Genomic DNA, 20,080 nt, shown 5'->3' with positions numbered 1-20,080 from the left:
TAGTATTAAGTTTGAGGATAATCATCAAGGATTACCATATTGCTGGGAGACAACAGTTAAAACGTGGATGTCTCATGGTAATGCAGAATGCTGGCCTGCTCTTGTCATGGGGTTCACATACACGAAAGCTGGACCAGCTCATGAAGAGAGGTGATCTAAGTGCTGGGGAAGTCTGATTCCGCTCAGGGAGTGTAGTGGGTTGGGAGAATGGAAGAAACGACATGTACCTCCTTTCTTATCTTTGTGTGTTCTTAATCCCTCCCTTCTCAAACTGCTCTAATTCCTCGCTCGGAAGCTTTTTGACATTTGACACAGCTGGAAGAGAGCTTCTTGGGTTTAGGTTAATGGAGTGTCTGAGAATACAGATCTCATCCCGGAATTCTCTGACTCCGTGGATCAGCCACATACCCTGACGGACTGGGTGATGACTGACAGGTTTTGAAAACCATGACACACATAGTATGAAAGGAAAGTAGAAAAATAAGGGGTAAAGAAAGTGTGGCTGATACATTGGATCATTGCTCTAAAAGGCCCCCAGAAAGGCTTGCTATATAATCAGTCTCATCACTTGGCCCAGAAATGCTGAATTTATTTCCTTCCCCAAAGGATTAACAAGAGATACTCTAGGGCTTTATGTAGGGAAAGAAATAGGAGAGAAATAGGAGACTGCAGAAAGGGGAAAGGACAAGAGCGAAAGAAGGTTGAGTTATATGGGCTACCTGTGAGTGAGGAGTGTGTGTGTGTGTGTGTGTGTGTGTGTGTGTCTGTCTGTCTGTCTGTCTGTCTTTTTGTGGAATCTGCTATTCCCTGAAATCGCACCTCATATCTAGTGAGGATTTGACAGAGAGGTATTCTATTTTAGTCTATAGCCTTCCCATCTGGTGTCTGGATTTCCTCTAAGCTGCCACCAATGGAGGAATGAGTATCGGGGGCTATTAGTCTTTCATGTTCCCTCCTTCCAAGCTCCACGCAGAGCCTGTTATAATATTTATTTAAACATTGCTAATTTTAAGGATTAAAATGGTCAAATTTTGTCAAATTTATGATTCAACTAATAGTTCATCTCATGTGATTCTCAGTCATCATTACTATGACCTCTTCTTACAGGTGCTCCTTGATATAAATCGCATTTATAATAATAGCTGCCCTTTCTTCACACCCACTGTGTGCTTGTCCTTCACATATGGCAAATCTACAAGGAAGTCCACATCTCCATTTTGCCAGTGGGTGACTGTGGCTCGAACAGTTGGTCCGAGATGACATGACTAGGGTTTGGCAAGGCTGAGATTCAATCCAGGACTATCTCATTCAGTTCTGAGGTCCTTCTCATGCTATTATATCCAGTGCCTTTGTTTCCTCAAGTTCTATCCTCTTACCTTATATTTCTGGCAAAAAAAATGAATCTTTGCTGGATAGACAAGTGGGATTTTGGTGGACTGCCAAATCTCTTTAGTTGAGGGTCTTCAGGGTTACAAAGTATAAGCGGGATTATCTTCAGAAGTGCGGTTTTGTATTCTGAAATATGGTTGTTTTATTACATTTATTCCTGTCATATTCACAGTGAGTGTCTCTAGTCTCAGCCAAATTATGCATTAAATTCTGGAGGAGAAGAGAGCTCTGCTGTTTGAGCCTTAAATTCATCAATGAGGCCAAAACCTTCGGATGGCCAGTGTTCATCCTGTCTCCACTTTGGCCTGCCATCTCTCTAAGGTCGTGAGATAGACCTTCCTCTTTTCCTGAAAGCCCTAGAGATCTGTTCTTCCTCGTGCCCTGCCTCTCCTCCCAAATGCTTTTCCTCCATCCTTCAAAAGTATTCAGATATACTTTACACCTGGAGGGAATCGTGTTTCCATCCCAAAATTCCTTTCAGGCATTTCTGGGGAGATTTATGTGTTTTCCATATCCTGAGGAACATCAGTTATGAAATTAATCAATTGGGGGAAAGTATTATAGTTGGTTCTGGGAGAATAAAAACAGTCAAAATAAAGATGTTAGCAGACAGGAGGAATTCACTGATGCCAAGTCAAAAGCAAGGACAGGAAAAGCTGACCCACGCTGTTTTCCCGGACCTGGGGCAGGATGGGGCTTGTAGGAGAGACAATCGCTTGTGGCTGTTACTGTGTTATAAAAGTGTGTTCATAGCTCTGTCTGCTACTGCTGGTGAGTCAGTCTTACAAATAAAATAAATATAGGTTTACATGCAGAGCATACTTTATATAAATCCTGAGTGGTATTCTAAGAAATAAGTTTCAGAAGCAAAATAAGGCTTTATAAAATGGCAACTTCGACATGTGATTACGTTTGGTCCTTTTAACCTCGCTAATAGAGCTGAACCTCAGGTTAATGCAGAGGTCAACAAACTTTTTCTGCAAAGGACCAGAGAGTAAGTATTACGGCCCTTGCAGGACTCTGTCTTACCTGTCTACTCTGCTGTTTTAGTGGGACAGCGACCTTAGATTATTTGTAAGATGAATGATCACTGGCCATGTTCCATCCAATAAGACATTTTTATTTACAGCAAGAAGCAGTGGGCTGAATTCAGACCTATTGAAATACTACCTGATAGTCTTCGCTGGATCTTTTGAATATTTGCTATAGTTCTTCTAGTAAATACTACTCATCTTAATATTTCTCACTTATTTAAGTTTCTTTAGATATCCATAAAAATGAGTAAAGAATGGAAGTAGTTTAAGAATAATTTATAATTTGAGGCATTAGAAATTCTTGGGAATTACCATTTCTCATTCCCAAATTCCAAATATATAAATATATATTGAGAATTTGGAAATCATACAGAGAGAGGGATTTGCTAGATCTTATCCACGCTTCTCTCTACTTCCTGATTTAATCAGCACTCATCTTTTCTTAAATATATTTAGTTCTCCCTTCTTTCTGCTCTGTGGTATCCCCTGAGTTTATTGGCATTTTAAGCATGACCTATTTCTTTCCACTAGGAGATCAGGAATCTTGGGAACTGGCTGATGTCCCAGTTGCCTATCTCTAGAATTACTGATAGACAGACCTGTCTTTACCATGTATTCAAGCATCTGGAGTAGATTATTCTTCAAGAATACTAGCATTTATATGCTTGATTGTACCAATGTTATTTTAGAAACAACAAAGTACATTTGTAACATCATGCAGATGATTTGTTATTGTTCGGGACTGGTATGTTTGATGTTTTTCCTACCACTCTGCTTTAGCACTTAAATTATCTAAGGGAACTGAGAATAAGAATGTCTACTGTGAGCATTCAGTTCACTTCTTACTGTCAAGAGGCAACTTAACTAAATGTAAATTAAGCACAGAGTCAGAACAAATATGTTGGTTTTTGGTTTTGCCACTTACCCCCTCCCCCCCCAAAAAAGTGACACATTTTTTTTAAACTTCTGAATATTTGTTTTCTTATCTATTAAATGGGAATAATAGTATCATTCTTCAAAAATTTTTTAGGTAGGGTTAAAAAGGATAATGCAGGTAACTTTGTTAGCACTGTTCTCTGAGGGCTCACTAAAGGATAGCTGACATTTTTAAGCAACTCTTAAAGATGGGAGGCATAGTAATTTCAGCTATGAGTAATTCAATAGCAGGATAGGCTATGCTTTATTTGGTTTGGGGCTGGATGGACTTGGCAGGGAAAATAAGGGATGGTGTATGGAAAGAGAAGAAATCTGCAATACCTGGGAGCCATAATTTCCAGAAGCCAAGAAAATGGTGATAACAAAAAATCTTTCTTGAAAAAACTTGCTATGACTCTGATCCCCCCACCCCCATTGCTTAGCTGCTGTGTTGACTGCCAAAAACTTGTTTGATTTTTTAAGTACATTTTATGTTTGTATATTACTCAGGTCCCATCATATTATAGCTTTTAAGAACCTATGAATGTTCTTTGATATTGCATTAAAGAAAAATATGCTAATATCCAGCAATTAGAGCTAGAAAATTTGACTGGATTTCTCTTTTTCCTCTAACTCAAACTCACCCCCTAACCCTCACCACAAGAATGTGTCTCTGACTTTTATAGGACAGGGTTTTACAGGGCATGATTGGCTGCCAATTATTAAACTCCATTGCCAAACAGATGAGTTGGCTAAGTGAAAAAACTCGGCTCAGGAAAGCTTTGGGACATATTGCTAGAATTTGCTGTGTAGATATTTATTTAGTAGCACAGATTTTAATTGGGACATACCTTTTTTCTTCTTCTTTTAATTCCTTTTGGGGTTTTGAGCACAACTGCTATCTACCACCACCTTTCAGGACATGCCAGACTTGCTCATTGGCATGAAGGGCAGTTATGGGGAGATGGGTCCTAGGTAGATAGAATATTTGAAGACTTAAATCTGAAATTTGCACTGATCTCAAGCTGTAATCTCATCAACCAGGTAGAGCACCAGAGTTTTTATTTTTAGTTCAATTCATGGGTTAAATATTTTAGAGCCGGAATGACTTAAAAAATACTAAATTATATTCGGTCTGGAGACTTGATTTTTTTGTCCATAACTCTTGAGCACCAACTGTATGCTAGGTACCCTGAAAGGAGGATGTAGCAAAAGAATAATAAGTTTTTTTTTCAACTTTTTTTAATTGTATAGTATAACATACATACAAAGCAAAGAAATAAAAAAAACAGTAGTTTTCAAAGCACTCTTCAAAAAGTGATTAAAGATAGATCCCCGAGTTTGTCGTGAGCTACCATATGATCCTCTCATAGTTTTCCTTCTAGCTGCTCCAGAATATAGGAGGCTAGAGGGCTTAAATACTTTTTTAGCATCACAGTCGACTTTTTTTTCCTTCTTTTTTTTTTTGTGAACAATAACATATATACAAAAAAGCTATATATTTCAAAGCACAGCACTACAATTAGTTGTACAACATATTTCAGACTTTGATGTGGGTTACAATTTTACAATTTTAGGTTTTTACTTCTAGCTGCTCTAAAATACTGGAGACTAAAAGAGATATCAATTTAATGATTCAGCATTTGTATTCATTTGTTAAGTCCTATCATCTATGTATAATTCCACTATCACCTTTGATCTTTCCATTCCTCTTGTTGGGGTTGTTTGGGCTATGGCAATTCTAAATTTTTGATCTTGGAAGGGTCTGTCACTAATAGGGGATAGGGAGATGTAACTATCTGATGTTCTGGAGAGGCGGGGCTAGGTTTCAGGACTTATCTGGCCCAGGTACCCATCTGGAGGTTATAGGTTTCTGGAAAGTTACTCTAGTACATGGAACCCTTGTGGAATCTTATGAATTGTCCAAGGTGTTCTTTAGGATTGGCTGGAATGGTCCTGGTTGGGGGTTGGCAGGTAGCAAGGTCTACCTGAAGCTTGCATAAGAGCAACCTCCAGAGTAGCATCTTGACTCTATTTGAACTCTCACTGCCACTGATATTTTATCAGTTATACTTCTTTTCCCCCTTTTGGTCAGGATGTAATTGTTGATCCCACGGTGACAGGTCTGCATTCATCCCTGGGAGTCCTCTACCATGTCGCCAGGGAAACTTCCACCCCCTGGATGTCATGTCCCACGCAGAGGGAAGGGCAATGATTTCACTTGCAGAGCTGGGCTTAGAGAGATTGAAGCCGCATCTGAGTAACAACAGTGGTCCTCCAGAAGTAACTCTTAGGCATGCCTATAGGTAGTCTAAGCTTCTCTACTACCTACATAAGCTTCACAAGAGTAAGCCTCATGATCGAGGGCATGGCCTAATGATTTGGGTATCCATCCTTAAGGTTTGGCACAGTATCAGGAAGAATAATAGGGTTTTAAATTGGGGTTTTGAGAAAAACCCAGTTCAAGGCAAGGTATTAATTGCCAAACTGAGTCACATAGAATATAAATATAAGAGATTCTCAAATGATAGGATCTGGAAAATATATGAAGCAGCAGAGAAGGCTGAACAGAGAATCAGAAAAATATGCATCAGTGTTTCCGTCATTTTGTTGCTTGTATAAACCTGCCCCGAATGTCTACCTTGGAGACATTGTTGATGGAACTTCTAAGCAAGGACAGCTTAGCTCCGGTTTCCTCCTAAAATGCATTTAGACTTTGGTAGAGGGAAAAGCCACTTCAGTGGGAATCTGCCAAATTTCCCTGGCCCCAGGGTTTCGGAAAATGCCAGTATTGCAATAGTTTGTTCTGAAACTCAAGAGTCTGTGTGTGCTTCTTGGTGTTTAAGTTTGTTTTTAAGATTGTCCACTTTAGGAATAGATTTTTACTCTTTAACTTTGCCAGGTTGTTGCTGAAATCTTTAATTTCTGGTTGACCTTTCTGCATAGGATATTTATGTGTTCTAAAAGGAGTAAGTTCTTTAGTGTTTTGTGCTTCTTAATTACTTGAATGGCAAAGTTTGGTTCTAATAAAAATTTCTTCTTCCTTTAGTGAATGTTGATGTTTTAAGCCTTCCTAAGAGAAAAGGGAGCTTGTGTGGCTTTTTTTTTTGGCTAGTTATCTTCTGTTTGCTCTTTCCCTGCCACTGTTCTATGAAGTAGTTCTATAAGGGAATCTACTTCTGCGAATGTTGGTTGAAAATGGACTAGAAGCAGATTACTTCTGGGTTGGATGTACAAGATGTTGGCTACTCTGGAACACACTGGAGGCTTGAAGGAAGGGCTGGGGTCTGGAGAGGCAGGAAGAGTTTTCATTCTATATTTTGTAATACTTGAATTTTTTTTTTTCGTTACCATGTACATGAGATAACGTGGCAGTCTTTTTTTCTTTTTCTCTATTTCCCCGTAATAGGCTAGCTCACGGTGTGTACTCTTTACCAACTGCTAATCTTACTGCTTATTGTGTCATTGAGAAAAATATCCAAAGACCAGTATAGATGTAAGAGTTCAACACACTGCATCTCAGTGTTTTTCCACCCTTTCTGTACTTGCTTTACTTGTAAATTGGCTTTAGTTTTGCAGTCCCAATTGAAAGGCTCGTCAAGTGTGCACTTCCTTAAGCTGCCACATTCACAAGTGCAGAATTTTCTTCTGCTTAGCTGATTTTCTTTCTTCTTTCCCTCTGCAGCCTGGAGTTGCTTAGGAGCGTCACATCGCTTTAGTGAGAACTGCTGGAGAACTTCTCATTATTCCTGGAGACTCCCAAAGCCCCTGTTTCACACCCCAAGTCTTCAAGTGAACAGTGAAGGAGGGCGCGAAGCTCAAAACAGGGCCACCTAGGTGAAAGACTGTGAAGATATGACCCCGAGCCAGCTTTAAGGTAGCTGAGTCAGCTTTTACCCTGGAGCTCCCTGAGGAGCCATTTCAGCAAACCACCTCTTTTAACTTCTTAGCAGAAAACAAATCTACATAGCAAATTTTTAGCCACCGGTGATTGCTTTATAGGCTTCTATGAGTCCAGTATAAGAAAATTAGCACCCAGCTTCATAGTTTTTGCTTTGCTTCAAAGACAGGCTTTTAAAATTTTTTTGGTGGTTTTTTACACAGCTACAATATTTTCCTACATGTGATATTCTTCTGTTACTCTTTTCACCTTACTAGAACATTATTTATTTGGAGGGGTTGGGCATTGAATTTTAATAATATTTTCTATGGGCTACTTTGAAATCTGTGGAAAGAAGTCTTGCTATCAGGATGAAATGTTATTGTTACTCTAGGGGTAATACAAACACCTTTGGAGTCTCTTAAATGTTTCTCTGAGGTCGGAAATGCTAAGTCTTAGTGGGTGTGTCTTGCTGATTTAGAGGTGGGGATTGCTCAGATGCCTTTTTTGTTTTTTTGCGTGGGAAGGCTCCGGGAATCGAACCTGGGTCTCCGGCATGGTCAGATGTCTTTTGAGCCCTGTATAGAGGACACAAGCAAGGAACTCAGGATTAAAGCCTGTGGGGTTGATCTACACAGCTTCATCAGTTCAAAGAGTTTTGTAGGCGGCCTCTTCAAGCTGCCAGGTGCTTTCTTATTAAAGGAAATGCTAATTTATTATTATTATTATTATTATTATTATTATTTTTATGCTACTGTTTTATTATTTCAAAAGAACTTTACAAGAAAATATAAATATGGATTCCAGTAGAAATATTATACCTGGACTTGGTACCAAGTTAACATATTTGCAAGGAAAAATAGGCTTTCAAGTTAAACAATAATTTGTAACCAAAACTTAATTCCAAGGATTCTCACAAAACATGAAAAATGACAGCATGAAAAAAATCTTCCACAGTAACTCAGAGTTCAGCTCTATTGTACCCTTAAAGTAGCAGGACATGGATATCTTGAATAGTGTCAAATTTTCCAAATAAGGGATGTTATTAAACAGTTACGTATTCATATACAGCAATCACATAAGGAACTTATGACCTAAAGCAAAGTTAACCTTCTTGAAACATCAGATTCTATACCACTGGGCAATTCTGCCCAGTGTGAAGACTAGCTGGAATTTTTGAAACCACTGATCTAAATTAATGGTACAGCTTTTATTTTTTATCAGGAGCTTGTGTTCATAGCAGTTTTTTTTTTTAATTAATTAAAAAAAATATTAACTAACACAACACTTAGAAATCATTCCATTCTACATATGCAATCAGTAATTCTTAATATCATCACATAGATGTATGATCATCATTTCTTAGTACATTAGAAATGTACTTAGAAATGCTAATTTATTATTTTTAAACAAACCTTATTCTTTACATACAAATTTATTTTTGATTATTTAATTTCAAATAGTACAAAACAGTAGAAAGTGTAGACGTATATGAAGCGAAAAGTTCCTCCCTTTTCTCTGTCAGCCCTGGCTAATGGTTTGGGACACATTCTTTTCATGTACAAACTTTTTCATATACAGACATTTTCATATGCAAATAAAATAGCATTTTAACTGAGTTACAAATGGATGGAATGTAACTGTACTTTTTGTTTTATAGTTTGCTTTTATATACTTAGTGAACATTTTTCCTTTTAAGCAAAACTTAATCTCAGTGTTAGTAATGACTGCTTAGTGTTCCTTTATATGACTGTAACATAATAATAATCCATCCTTTAGTGATGGGTTAGCTTGTAACTTCAAGTGGAAACCTTTTGTATTAGGGAAAAAATGAAGGCTATGACTGTTGACATTGGACTTTTAGTGCTTAAAAATGTGAATTTTTATTTTCCAGTGCAGATGATGTTCTGTTTCGGGCTGCTGCCGAAGCATGAGTTATGTTGAATTTTCATTTTCTGGAGGCTTGGAAGGAACTACTTTAGCACTAGCCTGTGTTAATATATTAGCATAGGTGTTAGTTTTGGCTACCATCCTCTGGGCATTTTGAGATAGCTTAGTGCCCATTTAAGGTGGCATGAGGTTGGATTAGTTTTAACAGGAAGTAATGAATAACAGGGATGGATTTTAAAGACCGACTTTATTTTGTATATGTATTTTTCGAGGTAGGAGGAGGAGATGGGGGTAGTTAATTGCTAACCTTGTGTTCTTAGTTAAGAAATAGGGTTAACATTTTTTAGCTTAGTAGTTTACTAATGTGGTTAATAGAATCACCAGAGAAGTTTTTAGATATCTAGGGTTATATTTATATAGATGAAAAATGGCAGTTTACTGTAGTTTTAATTTGCATTTTTCTTATTTTGATTGATGTTGAGCATCTTTCCATATGTGTAAAAGTCACTTGTGTTTCCTATTCTGATCACTCTATGTTCCTGTACTTCATCTGTTTTCCTATTGAGTTGTTGGTCATTTTATTATCGGTTTATAGGAGCTCTTTATGCAGTAACAAATTTAGCCCTTATTTTTCTCTTTGTGAATGGCTTCTTAATATTTTTCCTTAGTTGGTCATTTGTATATAATAATAATTACTATTTTGCTATGCAGATTATTAAAATGTTTGTATAGTTATATTTATCAGTTTATTCATTCAAAACATATTTATTGAGTGCCTCTTATGTGTCAGGCACTTTTCTAGCCACCAGTCTGTACAGAAATGAAGAAAATAGATTCCAATTTTACCCCACGGAGCAGGAATTCTGGTGGACAAGACAGTAAATAAAAGATGAAAAAATAGGTCTATAGTAATTTTTGTATCATAGTTAAAAGATCTTCTCTATTCTAGATTTAAAAATGTATGATGTCTTCTAGTATTATGTGGTTCTTTTTTTTAGATTTAAATCTTTGATCCATCTGGAATATAACGTATGAACCAATTTAATTTTTCTTTAGGTACTTTATTAATTAGGATAAGGCTGAGCTACTGTAACCAAGAGACCGAAATATGCTATGGTTCAAAGAACACAGAAGTTTTATTTTTTCCACACCTAACTCCCTCCTGTGAGAACAGGTCAGTGAAATAGCCCATGTCCACTGGACAGTCACAGACATATTTCTTTCTTCTTGTTACACTGATAACTGTTGTCACTCTTGGTCATAGTGGGTTGTTCCTCTTTGGGCTCCTTCAGTGCAAAGAGCAGAGGAGAAAGTCCAAAGCGTGAGATCAGAAGTTGCACATATCACTTCTAATGTATGTTCCATTCGTGAGGAGTTAGTTTTATGGGCATACCTAGCCATGAGGGAGGTTGGGAAATGAAGTCTCTGTTGGTCAGCATTGACCCAGGAAGAGAGGGAAAGACAGAAAATTAGCAGACTCTGTTCCACTGACTATACATTCCAGTTTTATTGACTATTACAACGTGTCTCCTTTGATAGATATAAATTGTCGTATATATTTTGGTCTTTTTTTTGTGGATATTCATGTAGGTTTATTGCTCTGTTTGCCTATGTATATACCATAGTCATATTGTTTCAACTCTTGGAGCTTAAAATGTTTTTTTTTTTCTTTTTGGTAGAGTAGTCTCCCCTTTTTTACTCTCTTTTACAGAATTTTCATGTGTGTGTGTTTATATGAGCTTTAAAATAATCATGTGCAGTCATCCTGGGCCCCTTACTCTTCCCTAGAGAAGAAAACCTGCAAATTTTGGGGATTGTGTTAAATATATAGATAAACCCCTTATGGACAGTTCATATCTTTATGATAATTTTTCTTATTAGGTCGTAGGTTGCATAGTCCAATTTGGGGAATCTCTGATCTGGAAGCTAGCCTTCGCATTTCCATTGACACATAAAACATAATTGAAAGAGGAAGCACCAACTTCTTACAAGATATATTAGTTTTTTTTTAACAGTTGATTTCTTTTTATCACTAGGAAACCTACATCTGTTCTTTGTGCTACTAAAAATTAATAAAATTGGAATTTGGGGAAAACCCCCAAATTTTCCTCAGTTTGAAGGTGAGGAATAATAGATATTTCAGAAATTGATTAATAAATGTATTTGTAACACACAAACCTGGGCACATTTTTGCATGTCTGATGCATAATGCTTATATGTCTTCTGTGTGTTTCTGTGTGCATGCGTGTTTGTTGTACTTTCTTTTAACAATATACATTCAGCTTTTGTGCATTCCTTTTTAACCTTTTTATCGTAAAATAAACACAGATACAGAAATCCTCACAAAATAAACCTAGTTTAGTTAATACAAGGGAGGTATCTCTGACCTCCTCTCATGTTGACAAGAGAGTGTTAGCAGCCGCTCTAGAGCTCATTCTCATGCCCTGGCCCAGTCACAGCTGCCCCCTCTCTCCCTCCAGCAGTAACCACTTCCTGACTTTTATAGTAATTGCTTCCTTCATTTCTTTATGGTTTCCTCACCCAAGTATGCATACTCAGCCAGTGCAGTTCAATCTTGTCTCTCTGTCTCTCTCTCAGCCTTTTCTTTTTTTAATTATATCTGTTACAAACCTGACCATCTGAGTGATAGTTTCCCACTGCCTGGATTTTGCTGATTGCACCTTCATGGTTCAATTCATCCTGTTTGCCTTTTCATTTCGTAGAAAGTAGTAGTTTAAGACAACAGTCTGGGAGCCTGGGACACTCATTTTTACTGGGTTAGCCATTGTTTCTGTGCCTTTTTACCAGGCAGAGCAGGAAGTAAATATATATAAAATATTTCATGAGTTCATACTGGTACCCCAATTAAATTCTAGGGTTTTTACTTAACATATTCTGTGTGTCCTCAATATCTCATTTATTGCACAGAAATCCAGTTCTCAAGAACAGCAGAAGTGATTGAATTAGACTAGGTCATTTACTTAATCCCCATATATATATACACACACACACCATAACTGTCTCGATATTACCATTGTATCACTGGTTATGAAAACTGGAGGCTGATTTAAATTTTTTTAAAATTTCCTTTTTGTATTCTATTTCCATTCTCCCCTTGATTTATGTGTGTATGTATGTGTGCTTATAGTTGAAAATTGGGGGAAATTAAACGCTGATTATGTTTAAGATGATATTTGGGGGAGGGATAATTTTAATTTTGCTAGGTGAGATGAGGTTTTATAGTTGTGTTTAGAAAAAGTCTTTATCTGCTAGAGAATTTGTGGGTAAAATGATAAGACACCTGGATTCTCCTTAAACTATTTCAGGAAAAAAGTGGGCAGAAGAGGAAATAAGGTTGCTTATTTTTGAAATTGGGTGGTAGAAAGTGGGGATTATTATACTTCCTCTGTTTCTATGTATGCATGAAATATCTATAATACATAAGTTATAAAAAATTAACTTACAGGGAAGTGCAATGGTGGCTCAGTGGCAGAATTCTCGCCTACCATACCGGAGACCTGGGTTTGTTTCCCAGTGCCTGCCCATGCAACAAACAAACAAACAAAAATTAATTGACAGTGGACATCATGGTAGGGGAAGATGTTAATTAGGAAGGAGTAGTCCCATGGGAGGGAAAATGCAGTCTTACCCTGGTGTCACAGTGTTAGCTCCATGGCCTACAGTGGTCCTTGAAGTTAAAAAAAAAAAAATGAATGAGATCTTGAGTGAGAAGGAGAGAAGGCTGAGGTGTGTGGTCCTTGAGGAAATCATGATTTAAGAGATGCATAGCAGAAGAGGAAATCCCCATGAAAGAAAACTGAACAAACCCATATAACCAGCCCATGTAACTAAGTGTCCTGGAGGAAGAAAAGTCCCTGGACCCCAGCTAGGGAAGAGTTTCTGGAAGAAGGAGGCTGTCGACACCAGCCCATCACAGAGTAGATGAATGAGATCACCCGTGGCAACCTCAGCTTCCTCTGAGTTGCTGTTGGGACTGAGATTCTTGTGCCTCTTTTCAGGATTGATGGAATAAAAATCTCTCTGGGTGAGCCTGGGAATCCATGTTTTGAAGAAGCGCCCTTATCCTGCTAAAGGATAAGGTACAGACTAAACAAAACCTTAGCGAGAGGCATTACAGTGAGTTGTCTTGGACAGGACACAGTGGATTGAAGACCAGAGGAGAGGAAGTGGAAAAAGATTGTCCTTCCCGTGCGAAAGCAGAAAGAGTAGGTATGGGGCCAAAGGGGAGGCTCCCTTTGGATTGAGGGATTTGTTGGTGTTTGTAGAAATAATTTGAGAGGTTTTCCTGAATGGTTCCCAGCACAGGATGTTCAGGTAGTCAAATGAAGCGTGCGGTTAGGCCCCCATCACCAGAGAGATTATTTTGGGGAGAACTTAATTTTCTGACCGTTCAGAGCAAGCTTGGAAAGAGGCAAGATGGATTAGATGTTCCTTTCATTTGATATTATTTTTAAATCACATATTAGAAGAGAAGGGGCTCTAGTGTCTTTTCACTGCCTCAGCTTCTCAAGTTCTTACTGGGCTTTTTGGCCCCTTGAGGTGGCAGCACTGACTCATCCAGCCCTGAGGGGAAGGAAGGAATGGGGTCAGGTGGGCTGTTCATAGCACTTTTCTCTTGTTCACTTGCCCACCCCCCTTCACCTTCTGGTAGTTTCTTTTTCTCTCACTTAAGAATGGCCCACTAGAGTCCACAGAACCCAGCAGAAGGGGTCACTTCGTGTGAAGTTATTTACTTTGGGACGTGGGGGGATTCCCATATTTTCCTGACTTTCATAATCATGTTGCCAAGGGCAGTGGGTGTTTGGTGCTTGCCTTTTCCTTCTCCTCTTTTCTTCTGTTTAATACCGGATCAGGCTCATAATTTTCTCCCATGTGAGCTTTCTAGCTCTGCGTACTTGGGGATGTCATCTACCTTTAAAATTTTATTCTATTCTCCCCATTTAGTATGGTGTGTTTCGCTGTATTTTTAACTTATCAGTTTTCCTAGTCAGGTCAGTGAGTGTTTTTTGGTTGGTGGGTGGGTGATTTTTTTGGGTTACATCAGTAATTGGATCTGTTTCTACACAGTATCCTGAATCCCTCCCTAGCTGGTTTCTTTTCTCATGTTCTGTTGTGGTAACGTCAATACTAACCCGTTCAACTTGTACACTGACCCTGTGTCCATGGCTCATTTTCTTTCTCATGATCGTATTTATATTTTTGGTGGATATATTTAAATGAACAGCTGTGCATTTGTTGAGTCATACCACAATTATCTGATTCTGCTTTAGCTGTTCCACTGGCAAAAGCGTATTTCTAGCTAAGTTGTGAGAGATTCCATTAATCACATTCCAGTTGGGGGAAGGGAGAGGAGAAAAACCACTAAAAGAGTGTTTTGAAAGACTAATGTTAGCAACTTATTACATTATTTAGAGTAAGTTGATTTGGTTGCTATAGCTTCATAGGCAAAATTCCCTGTCATCATTGGCTTGGAGATAAAAGTTAAGTTGCTGGTGCTGGTCTATTTAAATAGATAAGAGGTCTTTGAGAGAGTTCCTTTCTGTTAAGACTGGGCTTTTGATTCAAAATTCCTTGAATTTATTGGCTAAGTATTTTTTGTTTTGTCTTCTCAGCAGATAACATCTGATGCAGAAGATGTTACAAGTTCCCTTTTCTTCAAATGTACTAATTGCTAATTGTAACCTCTGGTTGAATCTGTGGCTTCCATCAGCCAGATCTATTTTTCTCTTGACACTTCCTCTGGGTTCTTTCTGGAGGTTATTAATAGACATGGAAGCATGACTTTCCAAATAGCATCAATAACCGTTAGAAGACTTGGGGGGAGGGGATAATATGTCAATTTTTGACTTATAGGAGATGCATTTTCAAGCTACAGAAGCCATTTCCGAGGTCACTCAGGATGGCTCAGCTGGTGTCTGCAAGTAGAGAGCCAAGCAGTCCTTTCCAAATGGGAAATTGTCCGCCAGGGAGTTATCTGGTACACTTGGAGTCTGCCAGCCGACTTTTTATTTTGGCTGCTTCTCTTGGATGACACCCATGAAAGTGGAGTTCAAGTTTCAAATGATATCTTTTAATTTACCTCAAACACCTGGTTGCTACTATATTAAATTGAGGACATGAGGCACCCCATCTCCCTTGGTCATTTTCTTGCCAACCTACATAAAATTCCTAAAACTTCACTTTCCTCTCCTCATCCAGACCAAAATGCAACATAGACTTAGAATTTAAGATTACTGTGTTTTCACATGAATCTGACCGTGCCAGGTGCAGGGATGTCTGACCATGAGCCAGACAGAGTTTTTACTCTCATGTTGGTTACTTACATTTTGGTGGGGAGACCAAGGGGAAAAAGATAATAAATGAATAAATAACAGATTTCACAGATTTAAAAGCTATGAAGAAGATATAGCAAGGTAACAAACGCAGTGCAATCGGAGGTGAACGTGAGAAAGTCTGAGACAGGAAGAAATGAATTTGGAAGTGGGTAGGTGGGGTGTGGACGAGGAGAAAGGTTCTGGCAAGGTACATTGTGTAAAGGGTACTTTTTTCTCACATCTGTAAATATGTACTGACAGTTTCCTGTTTTAAAACTTAAAAACAAACAAACAAAAAACAACAGACCTCCCTGAGGGTTCCATCCTTTTCATTCATCTCCATCCCCATCCCCATCCCCACCCCCTTCAGATCATTAGAGGTTAATCATTTTAACCTTAGAATTGGGATAAATCACCAAATGAACCATCACTTGGCTGTAATGAGAGGGAAACTTCAGGTCAGGCATAGTTAGGAAGGGTAGACACAATCTAACTTAAGACTTCTGGAGAATGTGGGATTTTTACCAGTAGGTAAGAAAATTGTTCTGGTCACATTTTGCAAAGTGGAGTAAGAGGAACACACCTCTGAGCTATTGAGGAGAAAAAAGATTACAGAACAGCTGGGAGATGGAATCCTGTTAGTTGGAGCAAAGCAGGAGTATGAGGGCTATTTGATACAAAGGAATTGAAGTGGAAAATGAGGGACAGTTTCTCTTCTGGTCAAGCATGATAAAATAAAAACTAGTTTGAAAGTTCCGGTAAGGTATGCAAGTGGGCAGTCAAGACATTGGAAGTTTCAGAGGCTTAGTTTAGTTACACACCTTGTAGGTGTGTGGCAGTGCTGGGTAAATTCAAAGTAGATTGAGAGGGGATTCTTTGGTTCTTACTTCGTAGCCCAAGCTAAACCATTCACTTAGTTTTACTCAATGAATCCTTACCTTTTCTCCCTCTTTTCACAGATTATCATATTGCTTTTTCCCCAAAATTTTAGGGCGATTTTCCAGGCTAGAATGGTCAGAGTGTAAATCTTTCACTCAAAACCCTTGCTTTGCTGAAAAAATCTGTAATTATTTCCTCTCACTATGGATGTACTAATTCCAGAGCTGGATGTCAGGTGTTTAAGATTTGTTCAAGAAGCTCTTTGAATTCATGTATCAGGAAAGATCAGATTACATGCTAATATTTTTAAAGTGACGCCCTGCCAGAAACCTCCAGCAGCACTGGTGTCTATATAAAACCAAGTTCTGGCAACATGTGCTTGGCTAGTTCAGACACAGAGTGTGGTGGTAAAAACATTGAACAGGCCATTTTGTGAGCTGGAGAAGGGAGCTGACAACTCCTATGGTCTGATGGCTTGGTTAGACTTTTCTTTATAGCTGTCCCTGACAGCCCACATCTCTCTTCACCCCCACTAAGGAAGGGCCTAAGTAGTTTGGGTCAAGATGCTGCTTGGGTTATCTCTTTGCCTGTTGACAATGGAAGAGAAATAAATGTTCTCACAGAATGGCTAATTGTTGTCACACTTGCAGTTGGTTATTGTAAGTATATTTTCCCCTAATGTTTTATGTCTATAATTTCCCCTACTGGGCCTGTCTTTTCAAAAAAATGTTCCTGACTTATACTGTTTTATTTTGAAGGGTGAATTTTAAGACTACTGAAGAGTGGGATGGGGAAATGGTAGATAGAAACCTCTCTGTGTCATCAAGGCAGCTGGTTTTTCTTTTGCATCAAGATTTTTTGGGGAGTGTGGGAGGGAGAAGATAATCCAGGGTTATAAAGTAGATGGAATTAATTTTGAGGTGAGAGAAATGGAAAGAGGGCCTGATTGAGAAGGGCTCAAATAACCATAGGTGTAGGTTTTTCACTAACAAGAAGATTTTTGAAGCTCAGAATGAGTTCAGGCTTGGATAAAATGTTGAGGATGATAAAACCGGATTGTGAATCTATGGCTGGTTAAGGGGTGGTTGTGAAGAGCGGTGGTTAATTAGGATCCAAACTCTGGTCAGATGGCCTTGGGTTTGGATTTGTGACCTTGGGCAAATTACTTAAAAGTCTATCTATCCGTTTTCTTATCTGTAAAATGGATTAATGGGTATTTATCTTAAAGTGTTTTGGGCAGAGATTGAATGAAATGTAATACATTTTGATTCCTTGGCACTGTGCCTGGCTCATTAAGTGCCATTGCTATTAAGGTGATAATGATATAATGCTGACAGATGACTGGGAGAAGGCAGAAGTACCCTTATTTCTTATAACTTTCCACTCATCTTCAGTGTTATGAATGACAAATTATGTGGTGTTTGTAAGTCTAAGTTTTAGCGCTATAGATTATCAACTAAGATCACTTACTGTGGATTCCAAAAGTTAACATGGAAATGTATTATACTCTTATTTATTCAGTGACCAATATAAAAATGCTTTTGTAACTTTTGCCCCCTGTATTGTATTGCAGAGTATCTGTGACTTTATCCAGCTGTAAAATTGTGACAGGCAAAAGAAGTACCAGACTTGGTCTACAGCCTACACATGTTAGAAATTGAGCTAAGCTCCTTAACTAGATATCAGTCTGATCTATAAATGGAGTTTGAAAAGTACCATGGGATTTGGAAAGTGGTTCTCTTCTGCTCTGGTGATGTGTCTGTTTTTAGTAGAGCGTCATGGGAATGTTCTGTCTCCCAGGAGAGCAGGCCTAAGATATTACAAGAGATGGTGCTGATTTAACGGGGGTACTCGGGTTAAGTTGGGGTGGGGCTCCCTATCTGAGCAGCAATTTTCTTTGTCTTTGATATTAAGAGCATTTACCAGGGCTGGAGGGACTAACCTAAGAGCAAAAGGAGGATGCTTATATATGTATACCGGAGACAAACTCGCATATTCTGCACGCCTCTGTGATCCCTGGTAGCCTGTGATTTCTCAGTGAGGGACTTTGGCTTTAAGACATTGTAAGGATTTGGTTCAACCTAAATGAAATGAACACACCTGAGTACCTGCTTATCACAAATGTATGCCCCATTTTAAGGATATTTACTTGTATACATAAAATATTCCTACATTTATAAAAGCACCTAATACTTTCTCTCTTGACTGTTAGATTTCTTGACTTCTTTGATGTTAGAGGTTACTGAGATTTCTGAAACTGTAGAACAGTAGCATTTTTGTCAGATGACCAAGGGCTTAGTCACAAATATCTGGTATCATGTGGTTATCTGGTAATAGAAAGACTGATTTATTTAAGGAGTAAGAGTGGGGTTCTCAGAGTGTGGTCCATGGACCCTGGGGTCACCAAGACTTTTCAGGGAATTCACGAGGTTCTCCTTCCAACTACATACATTTGTAAGACTGGATTTTCTCCATATACTTTAAGCAATACAATATGCCATAACAGATTGAATGTAGAATCATATATGAGAATCCAGCTTTCTTCATTATAGAGATTTGCAAAATTTGTTTTGGAAAACATTGTTTTGTTTTTTAATTAAAAAATAATAGTGTATTGTTATTTTATAGCAGATACCATATTTAAAAATTCTCAGTTTTAATTTCCAATATAGTAAATATCGATAGGTATAGCTCATTAGGCAAATTCATTAAAGTCCTCAATATTTTAAGAATATAAGGAGCTCCTGAGACCAGACTGTTTGAAAACTAGTGGAGTAAGGAATCCCTGAACTGTTAAGTTACTGCCACTACCATCTTCCTTTACCATTACTTCTTTCTTGCCAATGCACATCAGAAACTCCTTAGCCAAAAAATATTTGAAAATAGGGGAATTGAAAGCTTGCTTTTAGATACAATATTTTCTTTGTAGTGTATTTTAAAATTAGAAATAGATTATTAGGCCTTCAAATTGGGACTTTAAAATATCGATGGTTCTTATAATGAAATATGATGAAGGATTTTATTCCAGAACGTTTACCTCTTCACAGTCTTTTCCCTTTGGGAGTAGTTTTTAAATAGCCAAATTAACTGGTCAGCAGAGACACTTCAGATGCTGAACAAAAGAGCAAGCAGTGAGTGATGCTGACATTCTTTTTTTTCCCAAAGATTTTTGACACATTTTGAGCCATCTTAAAACAGCAGATCAGCTTGAGAAGCAAATTTATAACTCTTTTCCTGTTTTCTATTCATGAACCTAAATTAGTTTTTCATTTTGCTTGCCTGATGATAAAGCACAACAATAATCTCTTAAAGAGTATTTTGGGGAATAGGGCTTTTGTTGGCTTGGGACATGAAAAAAATGTCAATGGCGATTGTTCCTTAGATTTTTTTTTAACAGTGAAAGGACTCCTGATTTTGAAACCTGTTAACGACCTGACTTTTTATTACCTGCACTAAATTCAGATTAAATTTAAGAGAGCTGAGCATGTTTTCATCTTGTCACTCCTTACCAATTGTGTGATGTATGTGGGGAGTCTAATTCTTTAGAATTAAACTTAAATTGAGCTGATTGATTCACGGGAAATTTTAATTCAGCTGTTAAAAATGCATATACTTGGTTCTGGTAGCAACGAGCAAGGTAGGCTACCATGGAGCTTAGTGTAGTGAGGGCAACATTTCAAAAGCACACACAGCTATAAATATATAATTATAAATTAAAGGAAGTGTATTGAGTGAAAATTAACAAAGTGGGAAGCAGG

The 20,080-nt window shown here is 38.0% G+C and overlaps 1 protein-coding gene across 10 annotated transcripts in view; it reads left to right on the top strand.

The window, feature by feature from the left end:
* Positions 1-20,080, top strand: part of ACVR1 (activin A receptor type 1) — a 140,685-nt gene that overhangs the window by 48,664 nt on the left and 71,941 nt on the right. For 3 of the 10 annotated variants that reach the window (XM_077153886.1, XM_077153888.1, XM_077153887.1), the window contains exon 2: positions 7,024-7,215. The exons of 3 other annotated variants lie outside the window; for them this stretch is intronic. Coding sequence is in view for 1 of the 7 variants with exons in the window: in XM_077153885.1 (XP_077010000.1) it covers positions 16,947-16,981 (35 nt within the window). In the remaining 6 variants the exon portion in view is untranslated. Of the gene's footprint in view, positions 1-7,023; positions 7,216-10,164; positions 10,283-11,205; positions 11,229-15,307; positions 16,982-20,080 lie in introns of those variants that run through there. 4 more of the 10 variants (XM_077153889.1, XM_077153893.1, XM_077153890.1 and 1 more) reach the window with 4 other exon arrangements.

This window comes from Tamandua tetradactyla, chromosome 3 (genome assembly GCF_023851605.1).
Source record: "Tamandua tetradactyla isolate mTamTet1 chromosome 3, mTamTet1.pri, whole genome shotgun sequence".
Lineage (NCBI taxonomy): Eukaryota > Metazoa > Chordata > Mammalia > Pilosa > Myrmecophagidae > Tamandua > Tamandua tetradactyla.
Note: the sequence above shows the minus strand (reverse complement) of the source record. Positions and strands in the feature narration are given on the sequence as shown.